At 38.9% G+C, this 23,162-nt stretch overlaps 1 protein-coding gene across 1 annotated transcript; it reads left to right on the plus strand.

Annotated features, from left to right (window-relative positions):
- Positions 1 to 341: 341 nt before the first annotated feature.
- LOC119739559 (endophilin-A1-like) lies at positions 342 to 14,545 on the plus strand (the record flags this gene model as incomplete). The annotated part of the gene is made up of 7 exons (XM_038214551.1): positions 342 to 450; positions 5,244 to 5,371; positions 6,343 to 6,409; positions 12,075 to 12,175; positions 12,471 to 12,574; positions 13,222 to 13,358; positions 13,689 to 14,545. Coding segments are annotated over 7 exons (834 nt in total), but the record flags the coding sequence as incomplete, so codon positions are not given.
- Between the last annotated feature and the right edge of the window lie 8,617 nt (positions 14,546 to 23,162).

Raw genomic sequence — 23,162 nt, forward strand, 5'->3', positions numbered from 1 at the left:
GACCATCTTTTGAAATCAGTACAAAAATTCCACTTTTCTTGAAAATGACAGCACACCAGGTGCCATGATTTCACAGGATGTCTGAGACTGTCATTCACCTACAGTCAAGTAAAGTATTTCATAATAATTTGCTAGTTTTGTTTGTTGATGTTTGCAAATGTCGTTTATTACCTTTAATTGTAACCTTTGGAATAATTACGTTTGGGGTGACTATAGAACACCGGTTTGAATCGGGTCTAGGTATTCACTTCAAACAGACCAAATAGAGATAGATCCTCTATTTGTGTGCTGACCCTAATCAATCGTATTGTCTTTCCTGAACAGTCTCCAGAGCCATGAGCAAAGTCCGTGGTCAGAACAAGGGAGGAACCAAGCCTCAACAACCCATAGGATTCCTGGGAGAAGTCATGCTGAAGAACGGCAGAGAATTAGGAGAAGATTCAACGTTTGGTGAGCAAGCTTCAAGATGTATTCTCTTTCCTTCTGTGGTAGACTGATCAAAAAGCTCTCAAAAAGGTGCTCTAATCAGTGTTCCAATCCACCAACATAGTACCATGAGTATTGTGTAATTTATGTAGGGCCCAGCACTTCAGATATGCAAGGCCAAGTAAAGAAATAAACCAGTTTCTCGTAGCTGCCCGCTGCCTTTTTTGTACCCATTTTTTTATTTTTTTATTTTTTTTTATTTATAAATGCATACATTTGCAATATACAGGTGAGTCACAAAAGACGAAACCCAAATGACAGGACCAATTTTTGAATGAAGTTTTGCCTGTAGCACTTTCCAAATCTAGGATATGAAAGCTTAATCAATGGGCTTTGTTTTGGTACAAGAATCATTCACATCACTTATGTACTTTTCAAGTTGCTTAATTTTCAACACAAACACTGTTTTAAAAGTTCTGTCCACGGATCACAAAAAGTGTTTTTTCAGTAAAATGAAACAATTCACATGCATCCCTGTGAGAATTGTTATCACTTTGCTGCAAGAACACTTCCTATTTTTGTGATGTGTGGACAGAACTCTAAAACGGTGGTTGTGTTCAAAATTTCGTAACTTGAAAAGTACATGAGTGATTTGAATGATTCTTGTACTAAGAGAAAAGTTTAATAACTGGGCTTTCATATATCCTGGATTTTGAAAGTGCTTCAGGCAAAACTTCAATCAAAAATTGGTCCAGCCTTTTGTGTTTCGGTTTTTTTACTCGCCCTTTATTTGGCAAATTTGTCAATTGTCTGTTTATTTGTTTCCAACAATATTGTAGCTACATGTACTAGTACAGCAGATAGGCGATGGGATTGTGCCTTTGATGATACAAGCATGGCATTTGGCACACAGTCAGAGTATGTCACGAGAAAGATATTTGGCCATAGGGCCAATGCCGATTTGTCCTTTCAAAAAATATAGACAAATCCGATGGCAGCCATTTTCTGCGGTGGCGCAATGTTTGCGCGAGTCGCACTCAGGTAGGGGGCGTGCTCTAGGCTCCTTTGACCAATAAGAATACCAAAATGCGCGCGCACCTCGTCTTTAAGAACGCGTTCAGTATGCGTGTGAGCGAGACACCACCGCAGTAAAAACCTGCTAATTCTGGTCGCCAGATTCCACTATAGGTAGTAAAATGACCAATGGCAGCCATTTTGAAATTTTGAATATTGCTTGTTAACTAGATTTTTTCAAAGGGCAAATCTGTGATGGCCCTTTAATAAAACATACTCTGACTGTGTGCCAAATGCCATGCTTGTATCATCAACTTTAGGCACAATTCTCCCAAATATTTCTGCTGAATAACGCATTTCACAGACCATCCCAGCTCCCGTGGTATACATAGCCCAGCTGTTCTCATTGTGATGGAAACATCAGAACAATAAAATCTAGCCTTTTTATTTTGGATACAGGTCGGCGATGGTCGAGATGGAAGAATCACTGAGGCAACTTTCTGAAGTCAAGGACGCCTTCGATCTGAACGTCAGACAGAACTTTTTGGGTCCCCTGGATCATCTCAAGAACAAAGATCTGAAGGAGATCAACGTGAGTTCCATCTTACAAAATCTAACATCACCCATTATCTGGTTGATTCTGATAGAATCAGGACTGTGTTGCACAGCCACGTTCGGGGAAATTCAAGCACAAATTAGGGAAAATGGAAAAGCATAAAGCCACGTCAGAATGAAGTGGCTACGGCTAATACATTAGTTGCACCTATGGAAGCAGATGAAGCCACTTCCCATGTGGGCTAGTGCTAGTCGTAGCCATGTCATTCAGACATGGCTTATGCTCACTAACAGAAGGGTTAACCAGGGTTACTGGAAATTACATTCTCATATAGCGTAATCCGGCAAACAAAATTAGAGGCCATTTTTGAGGTCGCGCCACGACTACGTGCACGCGTTCTTAAAGACGAGGCTCGCAAATGTTTTGCTCGATGGAGTCCGGAGTGCGCGATTCACGTGAGCCTAGTGCCTCCGCAGAACCACCTGAACATGCTGAAAGAGGTTGTCCCCAAATTAGTCTATGCTACCCCTGACGAAGAAATTTAAACTGAAAAGAAAATGTGAAATTCTTGCACTGGTTGTTCACGGTAGAGTAGATCATTTGCAGCTATCCAAAAAGTAATTGACAACATTAATTTTGAAAAGCATACTTTGTTTTAAAGATAGTAATGGCTCTGAACTGCCTGTGAAAGTATTCTTTCTTGCATGCTGTCATTTTGAAGAAAACAATTAAAGAAGGTTGTTTCCAAAGATGCGTCTAAAGATGCATTTTCGGACCTTGTACCATTATAGCGGATAATCAATCGAACTGTCTTTCCTGAACAGTCTCCAGAGCCATGAGTAAAGTCCGTGGTCAGAACAAAGGAGGAACCAAGCCTCAACAACCCGTAGGATTCCTGGGAGAAGTCATGCTGAAGAACGGCAGAGAATTAGGAGAAGATGCAACGTTTGATGAGCAAGCTTCAAGATGTATTCTCTTTCCTTCTGTGGTAGACTGATCAAAAAGCTCTCAAAAAGGTGCTCTAATCAGTGTTCCAATCCACCAACATAGTACCATGAGTATTGTGTAATTTATGTAGTGCCCAGCACTTCAGATATGCAAGGCCAAGTAAAGAAATAAACCAGTTTCTCGTAGCTGTCCGCTGCCTTTTTTGCACCCACTTTTTATTTTTTTATTTTTTTTTATTTATAAATGCATACATTTGCAATATACAGGTGAGTCAAAAAAGACGAAACCCAAATGACAGGACCAATTTTTGAATGAAGTTTTGCCTGTACCACTTTCCAAATCTAGGATATGAAAGCCCAATCAATGGGCTTTGTTTTAGCACAAGAATCATTCAAATCACTCATGTACTTTTCAAGTTACGGAATTTTCAACACAAACACTGTTTTAAAAGTTCTGTCCATGGATCACAAAAAGGTTAGTGTTCTTTCAGTAAAATTAAAACAATTGCATCCCTGTGAGAATTGTTTTCACTTTGCTGCAAGAACACTTCCTATTTTTGTGATATGTGGACAGAACTTTAAAACGGTGGTTGTGTTCAAAATTTCGTAACTTGAAAAGTACATGAGTGATTTGAATGATTCTTGTACTAAAAGAAAGTTTAATAACTGGGCTTTCATATATCCTGGATTTTGAAAGTGCTACAGGAAAAACTTCAATCAAAAATTGGTCCAGCCTTTTGTGTTTCGGTTTTTTTACTCGCCCTTTATTTGGCAAATTTGTCAGTTGTCTGTTTATTTGTTTCCAACAATATTGTAGCTACGTGTACTAGTACAGCAGATAGGCGATGGGATTGTGCCTTTGATGATACAAGTATGGCATTTGGCACACAGTCAGAGTATGTCACGAGAAAGATATTTGGCCATAGGGCCATCGCAGATTTGTCCTTCGAACAAATATAGACAAATCCGATGGCAGCCATTTTCTGCGGTGGCGCAATGTTTGCGCGAGTCGCACTCAGGTAGGGGGCGTGCTCTAGGCTCCTTTGACCAATAAGAATACCAAAATGCACGCGCACCTCGTCTTTAAGAACACGTTCAGTATGCGTGTGAGCGAGACACCACCGCAGTAAAAACCTGCTAATTCTGGTCGCCAGATTCCACTATAGGTAGAAAAATGACCAATGGCAGCCATTTTGAAAATTTTGAATATTGCTTGTTAACTAGATTTTTTCAAAGGGCAAATCTGTGATGGCCATTTTATAAGACATACTCTGACTGTGTGCCAAATGCCATGCTTGTATCATCAACTTTAGGCACAATTCTCCCAAATATTTCCGCTGAATAATGCATTTCATAGACCATCCCAGCTCCCGTGGTATGCATAGCCCAGCTGTTCTCATTGTGATGGAAACATCAGAACAATAAAATCTTGCATTTTTTTTTGGATACAGGTACGGCGATGGTCAAGATGGGCGAATCACTGAGGCAACTTCTGAAGTCAAGAACGCCTTCGATCTGAACGTCAGACAGAACTTCCTGGATCCCCTGGATCATCTCAAGAACAAAGATCTGAAGGAGATCAACGTGAGTTCCATCTTACAAAATCTAACATCACCCATTATCTGGTTGATTCTGATAGAATCAGGACTGTGTTGCACAGCCACGTTCGGGGAAATTCAAGCACAAATTAGGGAAAATGGAAAAGCATAAAGCCACGTCAGAATAAAGTGGCTACGGCTAATACATTAGTTGCACCTATGGAAGCAGATGAAGCCACTTCCCATGTGGGCTAGTGCTAGTCGTAGCCATGTCATTCAGACATGGCTTATGCTCACTAACAGAAGGGTTAACCAGGGTAACTGGAAATTACATTCTCATATAGCGTAATCCGGCAAACAAAATTAGAAGCCATTTTTGAGGTCGCGCCACGACTATGTGCACACGTTCTTAAAGACGAGGCTCACAAATGTTTTGGTCGAAGGAGTCCGGAGTGCGCGATTCACGTGAGCCTAGTGCCTCCGCATTTATCCTGAGTTATCCTGTTCACAGACAAACCAAGGCCGATGAAAACATATACCTCACCTCATGGTGGAGGGAAAAAAAAGCAGACGGGAAACCATTTTTTTTTTTACTCTGTCGAATAATGCATTTCATAGACCATGCATTTCATAGACAATCTTAGCTTCCAGGGTATACTAAGCACTGCTGTTTAGTTTTGGTGGAAACAACAGAACAATAAAATGTTGTTTTTTATAGGTATCAATAAAAAAAAAATTGTTTTGGTTATTTTTTGGATACAGGTACGGCGATGGTCGAGATGGGAGAATCACTGAGGCAACAAGTCAAGGGCGCCTTCGATCTGATCGTCAGACAGAACTTCCTGGATCCCCTGGATCATCTCAAGAACAAAGATCTGACAGAGATCAACGTGAGTTCCATCTTACAGAATCTGACAGAATTTGGTTGATTTTGGTAGAAGCAGGACTGTGTTGCACAGCCACCTGCGGGGAAATTCAAGCACAAATTGTGGCCAATCTGGAAAAAAATTGATACAAGACCAGTGATCGATTACTGGTTGATTTGGGTTGTAACTTATGCCTGTGTACTTTGGGTCATTCGATAAATTTGGGGGCCACTTTTTTCCTGTCCCTGTTACATCTGACATCTGTGATTTTATAATTCTGGTGCACTCCTTAATGCAGTCATCCTCCAAGGGTGATTGTGAATAGCAAACTACCTACACAACGAATACAAAATTGTTTAAAGTCATTCTTAACCTTAACTCCCTGGGCATTTTTGCGATGATGCTGCAAAATCCACCAACTGCCTCCATGTCAAAATTGCATGCAGCCTCAATCCTGCAAAATCCTCCATTATTTCTTGAATGTGATCCTTGGAAGAATGATCACTGCCTCAATCCTACAAAATCCTCCAGTAATCACTGTCAATATGTTGAGGCTGAGCCAGTGACATCCTGGAGCAGTGCGGAGGACTTCAAGTATAATTTATGCACAGCTGAGCATAAACAAACACAAGGCCCGACCCAAGACCTTGACACACTGCATCCTGCAAATTCTGCCACACATTTTTGCCAATTAAATAGCCTCAATCCTGCAAAATCCTCCATTTTGCAAAGAGGATTTGTGAGGATTTGGGAAGGTTAGGGTTAATGCAGTCGTCCGCCAAGAGTGATTATGTGAAGCAGACAACCTACCCAACAAATTGTTGAAGTCATTCTTAATGACACTTGAACGGCAAATGACAACGTTCAGAGATAACAGGAACTCGAAAATTTGTCACTCTTTGACCCATAATTTATATGAGGAGCCTTACAGCAATGTGCAAATGTCTCTTGTCAAACAGTACATTAACTTTCTCCCCAATGTTTCATTTCTACAGCACCATCGGAAGAAGTTACAGGGGCGACGTCTTGACTTTGACTACAAAAAGAAGAAGCAAGCAAAAGGTAGGCGACAGATTATCTCAACTCCATCATATCAAATCATCTTACATTACTAAAATATCATAACTAAAACAAAAATAAACCATTAGACTTCCAAAGTGTTATTGTTAACCTGACACTAAATTTATCATTATTAATTGTCATAGAGTATGTCCCAAAAAAGTGTCTGTGAAAAAAAGGCTGATGTGGTTTGGGATTGGAATCATTTGCCCTTGAGCATTAAACCGAGGTCTTGCCATGATGACTGATAGCCAGGCAAATGATTCCAATCCCAATTGCAGCCCTTTTCACAACATGCAGGATTTTACACAGCTTACTTAACACAGCACTGAAATTCATTAAGGCAAGGAACTTGGTCACAGTGTCCCAAAATGTTGTTGTGATCAATTGACAAGTGTGCAGTGATGCGTGACTGAAATTAAATGAAACTCATCAGGGTTGAGGCCAAGGCTAAGGAGTATCTACACAATCAAACATTTCAAATTGGACTTCATGGTTTTCAAAAATAGTCAGACGGACATTTCTTTTGGACATACTGTATAATGCGTATAATATTTGTTTGCACTAAAAGAAAAACAAAAATTGCATTGAAAATAGTGTTCCTTGCAAGCCTTCAATTGTGGTTTAGATTTTTTGAGGACTTAGTTTAGACAGTCGAGAAAAAGTTTGAACTTTGTGTGTCAACCATATTCACTCAGCGGCAAATATGATCTGCCAAATATTGTTTCCAAAAGTGGATATTGTCATCGGGAACTGAACTTTGTTACTTTGATCGATAGGCCTAACTGTCTCTAATAGAAGAGTTTAATCATTAAATCCTGTAAATTGACGTCGCTGTGAAGGAATTTTCAACACCTTTGAATTCAACATCATTTTTTTTTTTACCACTCACTGTATTAATGTTTTACTTTCATTTTTCACTGTGCATCATCTACATACTCATCAGCATTAGCAGGTTTGGTCGGTATGTCAATAGTCTAGTTCCTAGACTCGTCATGAATGGTCCCTTATTGTGCTTAGCACCCATAGTGTACACCCATAGCTCACTACAAGTTTGAACTAACAATAAGCGAAATTGTCTGTGAGTTTCAAAAATGAGAATAGATAGTGTTGTTGACATTTGTTAATGCACAATATTACCTTGTACTTTCCCTACAAAAATATTGTGAATGTGTGTATGTAGAATGCTAGATGCTTAAAGCTACAGTCCATCATTTGTAATTTGTGCATTTTGTTCGTTTGTAGCAACAAAAGAGTTCAAAATCTAATGAAGGATACTGAGCAACTAACCTGATGAAGTTTCAGCTAAGCTTCAGCTGTACATTCCGAGAAAAACAGCATTCTAAGACCTCAATTTCAAATCAAAAGTTACTGAATCATGTGTTGAATTGTTTTGAATTGCAGCTATACACGACGTCGCGCACTGATCCGACGAATTATAACAACCGCGCGCGTGTGTGCGTCGTTCCAATACTTGTGGGCGCTGCGCTGAATAACAAAACGAACTCCTAATGTAAATTTTCCTACGGTGCTTCTTAAGAATCACCGTTGGAAATGCCTTCTTTCGTTGATTACTTCAAAATGACAGCTTCCCAGAAAGAATAATTTCACAGGGAGTTTAGTTCCCTTACTATCTTTCAACCAAGTATGTTTTTCAACAATAATTACGCCAGTTACTTTTCGGATGGCTGCAAATGATGGACTATAGCTTTAAGATTTACAACTGTGATAAATGTCCATGTAATAGATTAACCTCAGTCCACATGTACGTGCAGGCTTTTCAGTACTCCTACTTTTCCTAGATATTTTTTTTACCGTGCTCCAATTTTTCCTACTTTTTCTTGAAATTCCTACTTTTTCCTATTTTTTTGTCCCACAACTCCGAAGAAATTTAATCTCATTGAAAACTTTCATGGCAGTGTTACACACTGTCAAATCACACAATGAAGGGCTTGGGCGCAGGAGTACTGCAACTGTATTCTCAAGAGCTTAGTTGAGGATGGAGCACAAGTGTTGTGAGTACAGAACATGCCAAATGAGGCTTATGATGCTGTGGACATGGGCGAGCATCAATGAAAACTACCCCAGAAAGCTCACAACAGTCCTACTTTTATCCTGAGTCTGTCCTCCAAAATCCGACTTCTGTCCTGTTGGTTTTTGTAAATTTTGACCCTACTTTTCCCCTACTTTTTCACCTGGGTCTGCTTGAAAGCCTGTACCTGTATCGTACTATCATGACGTTCTATTTTGAAGTGTGTTTTAAATCGAATTAGGTTAATTGCCCTTCCACGACGTTTAAACACTGTATACTCAGTGGGTAACACACTGAGTAGGTGTTTAAACGTCAGTGAAGGGCAAAACCTAATTTGATTTATATCACCCCGACGCAAAATTCCATCTTATAAAAGTGTGTTTTAGTTAGTTAATCAGTTACATGTCCCTAATAAACGTCTACCCCTTCAGGATTGGTCTAGACAGCCTCCGGGATAAAAAAAACGACCAAACTGAATACAAAGGAATCCAACTGCTGTTTAGATTAATGGTCTCCATGCGCAAACAGGAGAGGGAGCTATTTGATCACTTTCGATAGTCCAGTGGATGGGGCACACTACGTATAGCGCATGGTACCCTGACTTCTTTCATTCCGAATATGCACAAAGCCATAGCGTCTTCCTGTGACGTCAGGCGTCGTTGGCAATGCGTTCAAATGTCTCTCCCAGTCGTCTCCCCGACCCCAACTCTCCCTTTCCTACCGTTGAGGGGGTGCTTGTGCGAAGAGCCCATTGGTCTATAATCCTATGATGACATCATGTTTCTATTTTTACTTTCCATGTACCCGTAAAAACGTTTTCGTCGGTTCCTCTCAGCAGCAGGTGGTATGTCAACACCGATTTTGTAGCGTAGCATTTCGTAGAAAATATTGTGGTGAAATAGATCAGAATTGATTGAGGATTCAGAAAATACAGTATCAGGCCAAAAATCTGTGTGTCCGTCATGCGTAGTGCGCACTGCCTGATGTGTAAAAATCAGTTGTTTGATAAGCAATGTGCATACATACATAGGTCCATGTACCTGTATTGCGCATTGCGCTATCCCTGCTGCGTTAAGACCAGTCATTGTGAGAATATGAGCTTTTACGTCGGTCAAGTGTGCCGAGAAATACGTACACGTGGATTTTCAGAGTACGCATCGCAGATACGCAACTGGTATGCAAAACGCAATACGCACATCAAAAACAGACACATGGATCGTCAGCCTAAAGCCTATCAAATTTGGCCAGCAGTCTGGGCTATAGAGTAGGCAGTAGTGCTATATTTGTAGATTTCGCCGTGGGTGCAGAGTCGAAAATGAAGGGAAAAGGAAAAAGCGTAAAGCCACGTCAGAATGAAGTGGCTACGGCTAATACATTAGTTGCACCTATGGAAGCAGATGAAGCCACTTCCCATGTGGGCTAGTGTTAGTCGTAGCCATGTCATTCAGACATGGCTTATGCTCACTAACAGAAGGGTTAAGCAGGGTTACTGGAAATTACATTCTCATATACAGTGGAACGTTGCTATACCAAACACCGCTATTTTGAAATATACTATCCCAGATTTCTAAAGCTCGGTAGTCATTTTTTTTGAAAATCAAAACTGGATTAGAGTTCACTTTGTCATTTTGCAGTTTTGGTTTTGTTTTGGTTTTGATGCTAGCTTGTGCATGTTACTTCCTTTATTTTGTTTGGCATTTCATGTGAACGTCCTCATGAAACTTGCATGTTTTGTTTTCAAACATCCTGCTTGGAACACTAACAGCATGTCATAGAACAAACGTAACCCTGCAGCATTTTCACTTTGCCTGCATGTTTAAGCCAGCTGCTATGTTTTCTTGATTGGAGATTATCATTCCTTTTTCATTTCATTTTTTTTCAGTTTATTTTAAGCACATCCAAATCAAGCAACAGTCCAAAGACCAAAAATGTCTGTTTTACTGGGTGATGAAATACGACAATTTATGTTATCAATAAAACCTCAACAAGATCTTCAAAAAGAAAAAGAAAAGTTGCAGTGGAAGATCTTCAGATTGACCAAAAAAATGGTTGATTTTAAGAGTGTTTTTAGTTTAACATCAAAATACATATTGTGTTACAAGTTTTAGAATGTAATTTGTAACTGTTGTAAATTATTGTGTCTTTTTAAGAAGGACAACTACTTATGTTGGCAAAGAGTTAATGTTGGTTGTAGTTGATTCTCTCAGAAATAACATGAATTTATATATATGAAGGTATCATGAATATTCAGTACATCTCATACATATTAATGAGCCTGTTTGCGCATTTTGTTGGTCAATATTCAATTGCATTGATGAAAAAAATTGACCCAAATCATTTTTGCGTGGACTCAAACTTGGAAAAGTGTAAATAAGTGACTTTTTCCGAGGACAAAATTGAGAAAGTCTAAGTGTTAAATATGTATGAGTTGTAATAAATACAGAACTTTGTTATGCAGCTGATTTCACAAAACAGTGCGTACTTACGCCATGCGTAGGACTTACGCAACAAACCTATTGCCCGGCCACGCAATGAACTTACATGTACGATCGATTTCACGAAAGTTGGCGTTCATGGGCCACGTTTTAAACAATCTAAACATCTTGGACGAGGATAATAACAGCATTTCATGGATGAAATGTTTGTGTATGATTTGTTCGTTCGTGAAGCAGTTGTTGAATCACTTCCGCCCGCCATTTTGAAAAAAAAAACCTGGATTAATACAAAAAAATCTTAAAAAGCAATCAAATTTAATAGACGAATGAAGTATACAAAATGTAGCTCCATGGAATGCCATTGGAAGCTATTGAGCTGAGTGAGAATTACAGATTACACACAGGCATTCAAATACAAATGAGATTTCAATCATTTGAGTCAAGACTGAAACAGTATTTTTACTGTCAGATTTTGTGTTTCGATTATGACATGTATGAGGAACAAGTCCACTCTTTTTTTCTGAAATATTGATGGCAATTTTTGTCCGTTTTTGTCCGTTTTTCCATTCATTCATGGAGGTGGGAAAATGTTTATGTTTCATGGTATTTCATGGGTATTTATTTGTTTGTAGAATGATAAATGATCAGTGGTGGACAACTGAATTTTGGATCATTGTATCAAAATAGTCATTACTTGGGAATAGAGTATGCAAATTACGTGAAATTTTCACAGTTACTTGTCAATAACAAGTACTTTACCCCTATTTTTATTAAACAGAGCGAGCTACATATTTTTGGAAATATGTTTCTAATTTGGTCACTTTCTTTATGACTCATTGTGTACATGGTGACGGATTAACTCTAACTCCCTAGCATGATGTACCAGGAACCATACCCATCCTAGCAAATTCCAACACCATATGGGAAACTGCTGACACATATTTCTGTCTTTGATTCTGGAGGTGTGCCAACCCAATGTAAAAGACTGTCAGTTTAAGGGTACTGTACCCATCCTGACAGATTCCCACTAAACATGCCGTTGGGGTTTGATGGGTTGAGTTCTGTTAGGGTTAATGCATGCTTGCATGATGCAGGAATTATACTACATTTCCACACCAGGAAAATACTGGCATCTTGGATAATTCTGAGCCGATATTTCTGACTTTTGTTCTCATCAATCTTGTTTTTGTTTGTGTTGCAGGAAGCACAATTCCTGAAGAAGAAATCCAATTTGCAGAAGAGAAGTTTCACGAATCTCAGGAGCTTGCTGAGAACGGGATGAGGAACCTCCTTGAGAGTGATGTAAGTACCTGACAAATCGGAGCAAAGATGAGCCAAGATGCACTAGAGCATCTTACTACTCAATCAGATACCACTCATTGAGTCTCAAGAACAACTTTTCACTTTATATTTCTTCGCATTTATTTTGATATTTCTCTCAGTTCAACCATGGAAGAATAATTTATACCGACATTGTATGGGTGAAGAGATTGACGGTTTCCTATTTATTTCTGTTGTGTAAGATATTCTTTAAATGGCCATGTAATTTAATTGTTTTAATGCAATCCTTGAAAATGCACCTTGATTTCTTTAACAGGTTGAGCAGGTGTTACAGCTTCAAGCGTTAGCCGAGGCTCAGCTAGAATACCACAAACAGTCTGCAGAGGTCTTGGAAAGCCTTCTCTCAACACTCAATGAAAGGTATGCCAACAGTGCTGGACTTGTGATGGACTTGTGACTGACTTGTGATTGACTTGTGATTGACTTGTGATTGACTTGTGATGACTTGTGATGGACTTGTAATAGAGTTGTGATGGACTTGTGACAGACTTGTGATGACTTGTGATGACTTGTGATAGACTTGTGATTGACTTGTGATGGACTTGTAATGGACTTGTAATATAGTTGTGATGGACTTGTGATGGACTTGTGATGACTTGTGATGGACTTGTGATGACTTGTGATGGACTTGTGCTGGACTTGTGATTGACTTGTGATGACTTGTGATGACTTGTGATGACTTGTGATGGACTTGTGATGACTTGTGATGGACTTGTCATTGACTTGTGATGACTTGTGATTGACTTGTGATGACTGTGATTGACTTGTGATTGACTTGGCGATGACTTGTGATGACTTGTGATGGACTTGTGATGACTTGTGATGGACTTGTGCTGGACTTGTGATGACTTGTGATGGACTTGTGATGACTTGTGATGGACTTGTGATGGACTTGTGATGACTTGTGATGGCCTTGCGATGGCCTTGCGATGGCCTTGTGACTGACTGACTATAATACCCAAACTTGTCAGTTAGCATCCTTCTCAATGTTCTGTGATGTTTTCCAGGGTTGAGGAGGCAGGCAGTCGACCCAAATCAGAACGCAAACCCAGAAGTACTTTCAACTCTTACTCCACGAAGAGAGACTCCAGTGACGGAGACGACACCGACGCGTACCCGTCAACGGTCGATTACAACGCACCAGGTAAGTCAACAGGGATCTCATGCTCCAGCTCAGCACACAGTTTGCTTAAGGTTGCAGGCCAGTAAATAGGCCCCAAATTGCCTTCCCTGGCCAAATCACAATTTGAATGCCCTCAATTTGTTTGCTACATGTATTGGAGCATTTTGTGGGCCGTGAACTTGAGGGTTTGTAAAAAAAAGAAGGGTCCATGCCGTGATGAGGACGAAATTTGGATGAAATTACCAGTAGGCCCAAAATTTGCTCTATTTTGCAATGGAGCATAGACATCGTTTTTCAAAATGGCGATGGACTTCAGGACTACTTTTGTGATATTTATTTCCAATTTCTCAGTACCTGTAACGGCAACGAAGGAACGCTGCAAGGCACTGTACGACTTTGAGGCAGAAAACGAGGGCGAACTGGGGTTTCAGGAGGGCGACATCATCAGCATCGTCAGTAAGATCGACGAGAATTGGATCGATGGAGAGTTAAACGGTCACACGGGATACTTCCCGGCTAACTACGTGGAAATTATCTAACCGGTTTAATCATGGTAGGTGGTAGCGTTACTTATAGTGTTGCAGTTTGTACTTTGTCATCGTGAGGTTGAGTATGAGTGTGAGTTCTTCGCGATGAGTACACGTACAAGTACTTTGTCATCCTGAGTTTGAGTACGAGTACGTTGCCATGGGCACAAAGACACATTGAAGTACTTCGTCATCATGAATTCAAATACAAATACGAGTACTTTGCCGTGAGTTCTAGTACGAGTACGCATATTCTGGCATGACAAGTATGAGTATGAGTACTTTGTCTGAGTATGAGTCATTTCTATCAGTATGAGTACTACAATACTGGTTACTCACAATGGAACTCTGTGTACAGTGAACAGATACATTGAATAGCGCCCTCTGGAGAGTGGTCCTATGTATATCAGCATAATGTCAATTGTGTATTTTTTTTTTTTTTTAATTCCATCATATTAAGCTATGTATTTCCATAGACGAGATCTCTTAATTGTTAGTTCTTCGTAAGCCTTGGCAGTCTGGTGTTTTCTTTCTTGAAACAACTAAGAATATGTCTTCCCTTTGATTATACCAAATGAGAAATTACCGGTCTGTTGGTGTTTAAAAGGAGGCATTATACAACTTGGAACTCTTGAAAAGTCCCCCAGATTCAGTGAATTCCAAATGATGTGGCTACGGCTAGGAAGTACAGGAGTCTATGGGAAGTGACCTCAGCCGCTTTCCATAGACGTGGCTACGGCTAGGAAGTACAGGAGTCTATGGGAAGTGACCTCAGCCGCTTTCCATAGACGTGGCTACGGCTAGGAAGTACAGGAGTCTATGGGAAGTGACCTCAGCCGCTTTCCATAGACGTGGCTACGGCTAGGAAGTACAGGAGTCTATGGGAAGTGACCTCCGCCGCTTTCCATAGACGTGGCTACGGCTAGGAAGTACAGGAGTCTATGGGAAGTGACCTCCGCCGCTTTCCATAGACGTGTGTGTGATTGCAAGCCGTAGTCAAGTAATTTGAACCCAGCCTTGGTCAAGGCTTGCTCAAGAGTAGTCTGGTACCGTTTGCAGCACAATGGGGAAAATACTAGGTTGCCATCAGGAACTAGCATTTCCATTGACATGTAATTTGTTTGATACAGAACAAGGATAGCCGTGTCTGAATTACTCAGCTATGGCTCATGTGTAATATCAAGCCGTAGTCGTAGCCCAGTAATTCAGACATGGCTAATTATTCCAATTTTAAAGACGCTCCCTAACACACAGGAACTGAACAATTTAAGAATAATTTCTTGATATTGTAATTCATTATATCATAATGATACAAATACCGAATGTTACATTACTTGAATATTATGTATAAATGGAGCTAAAATAATTCTTGCGTACCTTTTATCTATTTTATAACGGAAATCTTAACAAGCAACTGATCATTGTGGTGTTTTTTTTTTTTTTCAATCGTAGAGAAAATTAGAATTGTTTTCTGTTTCGGTAGACGTAGTTTATGTATCATATATAAATAAATAACCTATTTTTGTACAGAACTTAGCTGTGGAGAATGGTTCACACTACAATGTCTGATAGGGAAAAGAGTGGGAAAGTTATCATAGATGTCCAGATTTCAGAGATTATAGAGCAAACTTTTGTGTCGACTAGACAGGGTTGAACTTTGGGCATTTCATTTGAGAGTTGCCAGTTCAATCTTGCATTGATTTGTTTGTCTTAATAAGAAAAGTACTTTATATTTTGGGTTGAAGCTAAAACTGTCTCAAGTCGAGATTGATGGTCTTTATTTTACTAGTATCTTTTTTTTTTACTTGTGTAGTTATATCCCTGAACTTTATGTACAGTTGACACTCAATGTATAAAGTCAGTAGGGAAATCAATCCCTATTTTTCCTTTCCTGGATGGCATTTGTGAGAAAACGTGTTAAACCCGAGATGAAAACCCAAGGTAGTAGTAATGGTACGCTTTTGGAAAGAATGCAGTATCCAGACGCTACTTCTTTGGCTATGCACAAAGTCTATGGAGAGTCTAAGACCACTTTCTAACAAAATTGGGCTCATGTTTCTCAGTCCCACATTCATGTCTTTTTTGACATTTTTGCAGTGACTAATTCATTGAGATAATAAATGATGAAAATATGACGTCAGGATGCAACATTCTTTCCCATATTTTTCTCTGAGTGAAATTTCTTCTTTCTTTTTTTTACACCTGAGACTCTAACAGAGAAAAATCTATTCAAACTTTTTTTTTCAATCTAAGTGTATTTTGTTTTCACCTGAATGATCTGGTGCCTACTTTTAGTGGGCGAAAGAGTGATTTGTCGAACTTAAAAATAAGAATGTTTTTGCAGTTTTTCTGCAAGGTGTGCGTGTATAAGAGATCCCTAACTTGTAAGTTCCTAACAATTATGCATAACTACCCATGATGCATGTACCTTGATGTAAGTTCAGTCTGTCACAAGCCAATGTGGCCCATCAGGCTGGCATTTATCTCCAGTTTCAGTAGCATGAAACGAGAATATTTCTACTCCCCCTGGATGGGATGCCAGTCCATCGCAGGTTACTCCCCAGCTAATGCTGGAACCATTTATACTCCTGGGTGGAGAGAGGCAAGTGGGGTAAAGTGGCTTGCCCAAGGACACAGCATATTGCCAGCAGCTGGATTCAAACCCTAATGTGTCCTTCAACAAAAATCTGTTGAGATTTGGTGGGTTCCAATAATAATTTCAGTGACAGTTAAATCTTCTTTGTAAACATGTCCAATTTTTCATTCTCGAAGATTCATATAATTGTCAGCGCGGCTACGTAGTAAATAATTTTATACATGTGTACTTTACATGTATTGTCTCTTACATCAAAAATGTTACATAGTGACTTGAAACAATGAGATTCCAATGATTAGAAATTAATGTGTGGTCAACTAATTTTGAGTGTTTATGTTTCGTTTTAGTATTTTGTTGATACTTCTTTTTCATGTTTTTATTTATTTTTTTTCATTTGATGTGTCCCTAATATGAAAATGAAAATTAAGAAAAGGAATTGTCCCGATTTTGTTTTCATGTTGTACATGGATTGGCTCGTCGCAATTTGACGCTGGTTTTGGAGGACTGTGTAATCGCTAACACTGGTTCTCGACTTCCTAGTCAGTTCATTGGTCAACTGCACCCTGTTGGATTTGAATGGGTTTTGGAAGCACATGTAAAAATGCGAAGGTTTCAGAGAGAACCATCTGGAAACATTTTCATGTTGTTATTTTAATTATTGATTTTAATTTGTTGTATATTATTGGGTTTCTTCACTTGAAAATTGATTAAATTTTGTGAATCAATTCAAAGGAGAGAAATCCCTTTATGTTCTGAATTTCAAATCGTATTTAAGAATGGAAATAAATTCCTTTGTAAATGGTGATCGTGGATGTAGCAAACCGAGTCATTAAGCCGCGCCCACTGCCACGTGAGCATCAGCAACGCGTGACCCACTCAACCAATGCTGCAATGCGTGTTCAAGACGCGCGCATCGTACGCAAATGCACGCGTGTCAGACCACATTAAATCACGGCTGTGATTGGTCAGAATATCATGGGGCGGGGTTTAAGTGGATCAGTTTATTATTTTTGCTGGGTGGGATCGTTGCCTTCCAGTGAAATTGAAATAACCTACATGTATTTCCATTTATGAACGAAGGTCATAACCTCAGTTTGTTTATTTTAACACCAAATTCAAACTTGTGGAAAGTCCCAAGTTTCACTATTCCCGTTTTTACCCAAAATTATAAACAAAAGCAAATGCTAGGGGTTAAACTGATTCTTTTTTACTTAAACAAGGCCAATAAAATGAAATATCTGCAAACGAAAATAATGAACTTTCGGTGAGACGACCAGCGTAAATCAACACAAAAATACTTAATTTCTACACTTAATTCTAAGATTAGAATTTATTTTACCGATTTATGTCAAAAACGGAGAAAAATCTGCCAAATTTAACTAAACTTAATTTTCTTTCAAGAGAGGGCGCGCTACACAAATAGTGGTCACCATCGTAAAGAATGTTCTGTCTTTAAACTGAAAGCAGGAATGCAACTTTCATAGTTCAAAAACAACACACTCGTTTTCCAGACGATAACTCAAGAAATGCGTGTTGCATTGAATCGATATTTCGTATTGTGATTAAAGGTAACATATATCACAAATCTGTTGAATTTGGAGTGGGATCGTCCGACAATAAAAACAATATAACCAAAATAATGTACTGGGGAAACATGGAGAAAATCCCGCCAATTTATGTCATTTTCATTTTTCTTTCACAAGAGGGCGCGCTATTGGTCACCACTGTACTGTGTACGTAAGTACAAAAGTATTGTCAACACGAAAAACCATGCCTCAACTTCATGACACAAAAACGCTCTCGGTTTGATGATTCCTCACTAAATTCAACAGATTTGTTCAATCATCTGTATGTTTAATCAATTTATTAAATGTCGATTTCATGCAAATATGTATTTCTTGAGTTATCTTCTGGAAACCGAGTTGTTTTTGTGTCATGAAAGTTGACTAAAATCTCCAGTTATTTGTAGCTAGCTAGTTCTTTAACACACTACATTTCCGGAGTATATTAATTATATTTTTGACGGTTTCTCTCCAAATTCGCAAGTGATGTGTTGTGTATGATAACTTATCAGGAGATTTGATTTCAGTCCAATACAACAAGCATTTCTTGAAAAGTCGTCTCAACAACGAGTGTGTTGTTTTTGTTCCATAAACATATTGACTCAAATTCGCCTTGTATTTTGCGCGCTTACATGCCACATTGTCTTGTGTATATTTTTATTATTGGTCAACAATTGATATCCAAATTCAAGAGATTTGATACATATATCAGGTTGAATCGTTATGCAATATTTCAAATTAATGCACCAAGTACTTCTTGAGTTATCTTCTCGAAACCGATTGCATTGCTTTTTGTCATGAAAGTTGACTCAAGATCGCCAGTATCTTGAGCGCTTTAACACACTACATTTCCGGAGAATATTAATTATATATTTTTTTGATTTTGAACAAAATACTTAATTTTGGACAAAGCGTCATCTTTAATGCCAAAACCCAGTTACTAGTCCTTATCATTTGTTTGTAAAACTGTACGCATGCAGTACTGACATGCGTGAAATGTTTTGGTTAAATATGATTGTTTTATTTTGTGTAACAAAATGCTCTGCAACTAGTTCGAGAATACCATAGTCAGTGATAACTCTGTGTTAAGTTAAATTCATATAGACTGTTACTTTGGAGTTGAAAGAAATAAAATGTCAACTGCTTTTCAGGAAACACTGTGTTATTTCCAAACTTGTCTGTCCCATAGTTTTGAATTTCTTGATCCAATCATGGAGGAATAAACAATATAAAAAAAGAATATTTTATATTTTTTATTCTATTTGATTCTGAAAACAACACTTCAATTTTTCTAACATAAGTTCAGTCAATTTATGTCTCGGGAATGTAGGGAAAAAAAAGGAAGGAAATTAAGTAACAATAAAATAATGTGGGACTCGAACCTGAGTCGCCTGATTGAGAGTCCTACGCCGGTCCACAAGACCATTAACGCACTCAAATGTTTTACTAGTTCTACTTAATTATAACTGTAAGATAGGCTTATCGTGGCTTTTCACGTTGACGCCCATGCACGCTTAGACGTACAACACAGTCTGACGATGTAAAACATTCGTTTGATTTTGGGTGTAGCTGTTCTAATTGATCTAAATTTAATTAGAAAAGGGTAAAGGGTGTCAACTGAAGTAAAATCCTGAAATTCAATGAAATAAAACTCGTACAATCCTTGGTTTCAGTACGAAACACACGTTCAACGGATGCAGAGAAGCCTATTTCTTTTGTTAAATTCCTTTGTTGAATCTGGAGTTAACAATAAAATGTTTCCATTGAGGCGAAAGGATTAAACGCCGCGATCTTTTTTCACGCTTGAGTGTCTCTGAATGGGGAATATTGAAGCGGAAAATCACGAATTACAGCACTTAGGCATCATTTTATCCCACATAATGATACTTTTTGAAGAGGAAATTGCATACTGAATATAACTATAGTTTCAAAATTCAAAAATTCGCCGTATTTAAAAAGTCGAGGTAATTTTTTGGGAAAAATTTCACTAAAACTGTCCTCATCCTAACGTAGGCGGCGCTATATATATTTAATTCTCGCACGTGCACCAGAGTTGGCTAGCGCATTAGCGTGTGTGTATGGCATTGCAAGGGGGTGGGGGCGGGGCTGGCTGCCTGTTTTGTATACATTTACAGTTTATAGCCCTTTTATTTAAAAAACATTTCTCCACTTACGACTTTCAACAAATATATTTCGCTTGTTCCCCTCCCCCCCCCCCCCCCCCCCCCCCATCTCACACGACAAAAAAATTCCCGCCTCCCTCTTGCTCATGTGTATACCGGGGCCCTTTTATTAATATCCTTATACGCGTCTCTTTTGTTCCATTAAAGTTGACTTTTATTCGGATCTCATTTTTTTCACTGACCTTAATTATCTATTGTTTTAGTTGTAGATCTATTCAACTTTTGTTCGTGAGATAAATTGAAACTGTGATGCTAAAATAAGATTGGGTAAACGGGTGATACACAGATCGGGCGGCGGCTATCGCTCTAACAATGCGCGCACTGAGAATGAAATATATATATAGCGCCGCTTACGATAGGATGAGGAAAGTTTTGGTGAAATTTTTCCAAACAAATTTCGTCGACTTTTTAAATACGGCGAATTTTTGAATTTTGAAACTATGGATGTATTCAGTATGCAATTTCCTCTTCAAAAAGTATCATAATGTGGGATAAAATGATGCCCAAGTGCAGTAAATCGTGATTTTCCGCTTCAATATTCCCCATTCAGAGGCATTCAAGCGTGAAAAAAGATCGCGGCGTTTAATCCTTTCGCCTCAATGGAAACATTTTATTGTTAACGCCAGATCCAACAAAGGAATTTAACAAAAGAAATAGGCTTCTCTGCATCCGTTGAACACGTGTGTTTCGTACTGAAACCAAGGATTGTACGAGTTTTATTTCATTGAATTTCAGGATTTTAGTTCAGTTGACACCCTTCACCCTTTTCCAATTAAATTTAGATCAATTTGAACAGCTACACCCAAAATCAAACGAATGTTTTACATCGTCAGACTGTGTTTTACGTCTAAGCGTGCATGGGCGTCAACGTGAAAAGACACGATAAGCCTATCTTACAATTGTAATTAAGCAGAACTAGTATAACATTGAGTGCGTTAATGGTCTTGTGGACCGGCGTAGGACTCTCAATCAGGCGACTCAGGTTCGAGTCCCACCATAATTACATTTTTTTTTTTTTTTTTACTGTCCCAACTTTTTATAGCTCCATGCCCAAGCAATTTAAGAACTTATCTTTTTAAATAAACTGAAGTTTTGTTTTCAGAATCCCAAACAAACTACCACGAAAACAAACAAATCAATAACAAACAGGTATTTTTTTCACTGTTATTTATTGTGATGATTTAATATCCCTTTATTCAAAGAACTATGCACAGCATTCCAACAATATTTTAAGTACACATTTATTTTTAAAATTCACCTACACAATATTTACACTGCAAGATAAGATTTATCGGACTTGAAGGGAATGTACAACATTTGCTTTTGCTGCAATTTTCCAGAAATAAATGGATTTGGAGGATTAGTATGTTATAGCAAATATTGTTAAAATGACTTTTTTTTACGTTTGGGCTTTTTTTTACGTTTTTTTTTTAAGTTAAGCAAATTGTTCCTCTGAGGTATCAGCATGCCTTTTGCTGTGTTTACTGTTTACGGTCTCTGTAATATAGACATGTATATTCATATCAATATAAACCATTAATTAGTATAATTACATTACGTACAGATGACTACCCCCTCCTTGAATAACCATTCCTGGCCCATTCTCATGCCGTTGGGTTGTCTCTAAACAGGCCCCAGAAACTCCAAGAAAACAAACTTGCAGAGTTGTCCTACATGTCAGCAACATTTGTGACGTGAACCTTCATAATTACGATGAGTGTTTCAATGCTGCCTGATTGACTGTCTGACCGAGTCACTGAGTATTAACTGATCGAGTCAGTCACTATTATCACTGACTGACCGAGTCACTGACCGAATCACTGACTGCGCGATGAGTCACTGACCAAGTCACTGAGTTGATGACAGCCACTGAGTCGCTCAATGAGTCACTGAGTGATTCCTTAACCGAGTCGCTGACCGAATCAATGACTGAGTCACTGACTGAATCACTGACCGAATCTGACTGAATCATGGAGTCGCTGATCGAGTCACTGAGTTGTTGACTGAGTCACTGACTGAGTCACTGACTGAATCTGACTGAATCATGGAGTCGCTGATCGAGTCACTGAGTTGTTGACTGAGTCACTGACTGAGTCACTGACTGAATCTGACTGAATCATGGAGTCGCTGATCGAGTCACTGAGTTGTTGACTGAGTCACTGACTGAGTCACTGACCGAATCTGACTGAATCATGGAGTCGCTGATTGAGTCACTGAGTTGTTGACTGAGTCACTGACCAAGTCACTGACTGAGTCACAGAGTCCAGCTTAACTAGGCAAGCCTACTTTGTTTATGCCATGAGAGACCAGCCTCTCTCCAGAACTGTTGTTTTCTCCTGCATAACCATCTTGCCAAAGCTAAATAGAGAAATATTCCAAGACAAATTTCCCAATGTTAAGAACAATTAAATCACTCTTAAATTAATCAACAGTATCGTTCCATTATTTTATTTTTGGAAAATCCCTTTGCAAGCAGGGGTTTTTGGAATGTACAAATTTAAACAATCTCAAGACTATAGGATAGGGACCACCTCAGGAAACTGGTACCCTGTTGTCCTTGGCCCACTTCTTCATGACACGGATGATGTATTCCACCTGCGGGTTACCGGTGTTGCGCAAGATTTGGAGGATGTCTCGCAGTGTTTCTCTGTAGAGGAAAAAAAATGACAAAAATCTAGTGGCTTGAACTTCACTGGGTTTTGTGCACATGAAAATGAAAGCTATTAACAAGATGGACTTTGCGTCGGGGTGATGTAAATCAATGTTAGGTTTTGCCCTTCACCGATGTATAAACACTGTATAGTCAGTGTGTTACCTCCCGAGTGAAAGTTGGAAAAATAATCACTTGGGTGGGATTCGAACCCACGACTCGACCATCGAGCTTACGGGTTGGTTGGCTGGCCAGGCAACCAATTCTGTAAGCTCGGTGGTCCAGTGGTAAGATGTCTGCACTAGAA

Source organism: Patiria miniata, unplaced genomic scaffold (genome assembly GCF_015706575.1).
Source record: "Patiria miniata isolate m_02_andy unplaced genomic scaffold, ASM1570657v1 HiC_scaffold_10, whole genome shotgun sequence".
NCBI lineage: Eukaryota > Metazoa > Echinodermata > Asteroidea > Valvatida > Asterinidae > Patiria > Patiria miniata.